The 5,000-nt window shown below is 43.7% G+C and overlaps 1 protein-coding gene across 3 annotated transcripts in view; it reads right to left on the minus strand.

Moving 5' to 3' along the window:
* Positions 1 to 5,000, minus strand: part of galnt14 (UDP-N-acetyl-alpha-D-galactosamine:polypeptide N-acetylgalactosaminyltransferase 14 (GalNAc-T14)) — a 146,155-nt gene that overhangs the window by 28,877 nt on the left and 112,278 nt on the right. For all 3 annotated transcript variants that reach the window (XM_056405006.1, XM_056405005.1, XM_056405004.1), the window contains one exon: positions 687 to 774. In XM_056405006.1, coding sequence (XP_056260981.1) covers positions 687 to 774 — 88 coding nt within the window. The remainder of the gene's footprint in view (positions 1 to 686; positions 775 to 5,000) is intronic.

The raw sequence follows: 5,000 nt of genomic DNA on the forward strand, positions 1-5,000 counted from the left end.
GGCTTCAGACGGAGCGAGGGATGACGGAGGGAGACGAGCGGAGAACACAGCTGCTGTTTCGTTCTGATGTTTGATCAGGTCATTTGGCTTCAGCTCGTCTGTAACTGCTGCTCAGTTCAGCAGAGAGAAGACCTGCGTCCTTCACTGCTGCCAGTCACTTCCAACATTACAACAAGCAAGAGAAAGGCCGTACTCATCTCGAGATAACAACGCTCGTTATCCCGAGATAACGAGATAATTATCCCTTTATCTCCAGGTAACAAAGCTTGTTTCCTCTTTATAATCAGAGATCAGCTGCAGACGGAGGACTGTTGCTAAGCAGGAGTGTCACTGCGACTGAGTGGATGAGGTTCAGTCAGAATCCTTTTCTCCTGATGATATCTCATTATGTCGAGATAACAGAAAATTGTTTTCCCCGTATAATATCTTGTTATGTCGAGATAACAAAGTCCTTTCTCCTGATAATATCTCGTCATCTCGGGTATTTCTCTACATATCCTCATATATTACATTTGTGCACGGGTTGTTCCTGAATTTAAAGAAAATCAAAAATCACAAGAATAAAATCACTGCAGGTCGTGTGTTGAAACTAATGCCTCAGAGGTTTCTGGTTTCCAGGTTCATGAACTCATCACACAGGAGGATTCTCCGTCATCCTCCGACACACTGAAGGAGCGTTTCCATACCTCCGCGCAGGTCAGCCGAGGCCGCCACGTAGGCGAACGTGTCCATGTTGATGATGTCAATGACCGGGCTGACCACACGGGTCGGGTCCTGGACACAAACACAAAACACACACACACATTCAGGAAGTACAAATAACAGAAACTGCTTCAAAGAAAAACCAGACAAACAAGAGAAGAAGAAATAAGAGGAGAGGATGTTCCTGTGCAGATCAGACTCCAATAAATGAGGCGTTCAGTGTGTGTGTGTGTGTGTGTGTGTGTGTGTGTGTGTGTGAGAAACAGTGTATGTTCCAAGGTCATTACGCTGCAGCACATTAAAAGGAATTTCAGTCATTCAACACCAATGGTGCAGGCAGCACAGTTAGTGAGGTGAGAGTGACCTCTGCCTCAGTTCGCTGCAATTCAATCCCGTTTTATTCACTTTAGCGGCGACGACGTCAGAACACTGAGCTGCTGGAAAATAAGAAACGCTGAGAAATCTCTCAAATTAAACAGAATTCATCAAGAAGCAGCAGAAAAATAACGAGGGAGTGAATGTCGACACACAAGGACTCGATTCAGCCTTCACCTGCCAGAGTGAGGAGGTTTTCATCGTCAGTGTCTTTAGATGTTGATGCTGCTCTTGTTTAAAACAACCTTTCATCACCAGTTTGTCTAGAGGACGTCTGTACGGTTCATATCTCTCATAGACATAACTGCACTTTATATCAGTATATTTAAAATATCTTTTCAAACTGTTGGCTGCTTTGTTGTCGCTCACCTGCTTGGACAGGTGTGTGTGTGTGTGTGTGTGTGTGTGTGTGTGTGTGTGTGTGTGTGTGTGGATGGATGGATGGAAGTGTGAAACGTCCTCAGGAGCTGCACAACAAATTTCACTGTATGACGAGGTTCAATGACAAGAGAGGCAGTCCATTCTATTCAGTTCAGTTTTATTCTGTTCCATTTTATTCTATTTCTTTCTTTTCCACTCTTTTCTTTTCTTTTCTTTTCTTTTCTTTTCTTTTCTTTTCTGTTTCACTCTCGGGGACTGTGACATTTACTGAGATTGTTTGCAGAGTTTGGTCAACGTCATCTTCTGGTTTTACTCTCCTTTGCAGACGATGCACTTTTCTCAACCAGTAAACAAACGTGTGTGTGTGTGTGTGTGTGTGTGTGTGTGTGTGTGTGTGTGTCAACAATAATTACTACAGCACAATATCACATTTCTAATTAACCCTTAAACAGCACACAGGTGTGGTCAACACGTCCTGATCCAAGCTCCAGACTTAACGCAGAGACGTGAGAGACGTTTTCTCTTTAACTACAGGATATCAGAACAAAATATAAAAGTGTCCATTTAATTCTCATCTGCAAAATCAAACCACGTCTGTGAAGAAACGAAGTGCACATTTAAGTAAATTACAAACGTAATGCTTAATATTTGTGACTGGTCATTGAGACTGAAGAATTGTTCCTTAGAGTCTAATGAGCGTATAAAAAGATAAGATATCAAACCCCCCCCCCTCCTGTTTAATCACCCAGAGAAACATCAGACTCTCCTGGATTTACTTTAGTTATTACCTCCTCAACCCTCACGCCGAGTCCAGGTCTGTACGTGGTTTCTCTCATATTCTACCTTGATGGCACCATTCGCTCTTTACAAGGATAAAAGTATAACAACACACACACACACACACACACACACACACACACACACACACACACACACACACTTGAGCTCCCTGTTAAATCATGGAGTGTCCCTCTATTAGTTTGGCCAAACGGCTGGATGCGTCTTCAGCCGGTGATATTACGGAGCAGGTGGAGCGGTTCTGGACCATTAGCCCCGGGGTCAGTGGAAGGGGAGGCGGGCTGCATCCCTCCACAGCTCCAGCCAACATTACAAAGCACCGCATCTGCTTTAATAGCTGTTAGGGTAATGACACCGCGCCGCGCTCGCGGTGAAGCATTCGCGACATCACTGTTGTAATTGGATGAGTGTGACTCGCAAATCGCTCGGGAGCAATTTCTTAATTTAAGCCGCTTCTTCTTCTTTTTTCCACCTGAATTGAAAGGAGAACGTTTGATGAGGAAACCCGACCCCCAAACATCCTCTATCTTCATCATCGTCATCATCATCCTTCATGCATCTCTCCTGCCTCAGTGATGTATTGATCATCATGTCGTAAGGCCACAATACAACAGATCAGAGTTTTTCAGAGTGACTTCAGCTGCAGAGTCGATGACATCATATCCTCTTTGATCATGTGTCAGTGTTGTGTTGTTGACTTTAATCTAGTTTAAAGATCCACTTTTTACACATTGGTGGTTTTCAACTCTATATTTATATATATCATTCATTCTCTCTCTATATATATGTGTATATATATATATATTCTATATTCTATAAGCAGATGAAGGATTTTAGTCGTCTGGAACTTAAACTGGTCTGTTTGTTGTGGAGGAGGAAACCTCTGTGGAGAATTCAGCTGCTGGTAAAAACCTCCAGGAGGAGCTGACGGTGATGGTGATGAAGACAACAACTCCCATGATCCCACGCTACTTCACGACATCACCCACCGTGGTCTTTTCTTATTGTTGTGGCTGAGCGCCTCCTGGTGTCAGCGGTGAGGTTTTAAGGACCCGAAGGTGATGAAGCCACTAGATGCCGATCGAAGTTTAATTTGAATAGTGAGAAACATAAAACTGTGACTGTGACGCTGAAAAACAAAGTGTCCGTCAGGGTGAGAGACACCGAGGCCAACCTTTGATTTTTATCTGATTTTCTATTTGTTTACTTTTGATTTCAATATTTAATCTTGAGATCAGCTGAACCTGTTTGTGTTGACTGGAATAAAGAATTGATTTAATCTAAAGAAAGTGAAAGTGTATGTTCTTTGAGCTGTATCTTTAATCTTTAATCCTGCTCTCTGCTGGACCAGTCTGTAACTTTATCCTGCAGATGAACTTTTTCATCAGGAAATGCATCACACTGGGAATCCACCTGAAATCTCTCATTACTCACTATTTATTATTCATTTTTTTAGTCCTCTCATATTTATTTTATTCGACTATATGTAATAGATTCAAACTTTCCCACAATGCAACATAAAAAAGCAGCAAATCTGCTCTGTCACTAACCGAACCCCGCTCACCATCCTCTCCTGACACCAACAGTGTGAACCCGTTTTTGACTAATAAAACTGACACATCTTATTATTCAGATGCAGATGTGTGGAGAACAAGAACCGCTTACACTTTAATGTGATGGATGTGGGCTGAGTCAGCGCTGCGGAGAATCAATTAGCATTAAAGGAATTTATTTACTGACTGATTAAACTACAAGAGTCGTTTGACATTAATGATAAAACAATGATTGGTTTGTTGACATCCAGCAGCAACATGTCAAAGACTGGAGGAAACTTTCCTTCACACATGAACGTAGCTCCGAATAAAAGGGTGTGATGCTGAAAGCAGAGCAGAGGTTCACCGAGACCTCGGCCCTCTCCATCGCTGAGACAGACTCTTATTCTGAAGGGAACAGACCTTTACGTTGGTCTGTGGTTCTGCCCGAGTGTGTGTGTGTTCACCTGGATCAATACCTCATACATTTAAATCTGAATGTGTGACAGTAGAGTGAGTGGACAGACAGTGACAAATGGCTCAGGTACGCACACACACACACACACACACACACACACACACACACACACACACACACACACACACACACACACACACACACACACAGCGTGAGTATGAATATGGATGATGAAACAAATCAGGCTCAGTGCTGGTTTTACTGATCGATCGCTGCTCTGTAGACGGAGTTCAAAGGTCGTTAATATCAGAAAGATCAACTGTTGAACGGATGCATCGAGGGGGAGGAGGAGGGGGAGGAGGAGAGGAGGAGGGGGGAGGAGGGGGGAGGGGCTGAGAAAATGAAGAGGGGGAGGAGAAGGGAAGGTGAGAGGAGACTAAAGGAAAAACAATAGAACGAGATGATGGGTGTAAAAGGAGGAGGTGACATGAGGAAAGAGGAGCACAGAGGAGGAGGTACAGGCAAAAGAAAGGAGCAAAGGAGAAGAAATACAGCTGAACAAACAGAGGTGCCATGAAGAGGAGGATGACGAAAGGAAGGAGAGACAAGGAGAGGAGGTGTGAAGAGCAGTGAAGGTTAGAGAGGAGGTGAAGACAGGAGGAAGAGAAAGGAGGAGATGAGGTTTAAGGAAAGAAATGTAAGAGAGAAATGTGATGTAAGAGAAAAGACCAGGGGGAGGAGGAGAGGAGAGGAGGAGAGGAGGAGGAGGAGAGGAGGAGAGGAGGAGAGGAGGA

The sequence above is a fragment of the Seriola aureovittata genome, chromosome 19, assembly GCF_021018895.1.
Source record: "Seriola aureovittata isolate HTS-2021-v1 ecotype China chromosome 19, ASM2101889v1, whole genome shotgun sequence".
Classification (NCBI taxonomy): Eukaryota; Metazoa; Chordata; class Actinopteri; order Carangiformes; family Carangidae; genus Seriola; species Seriola aureovittata.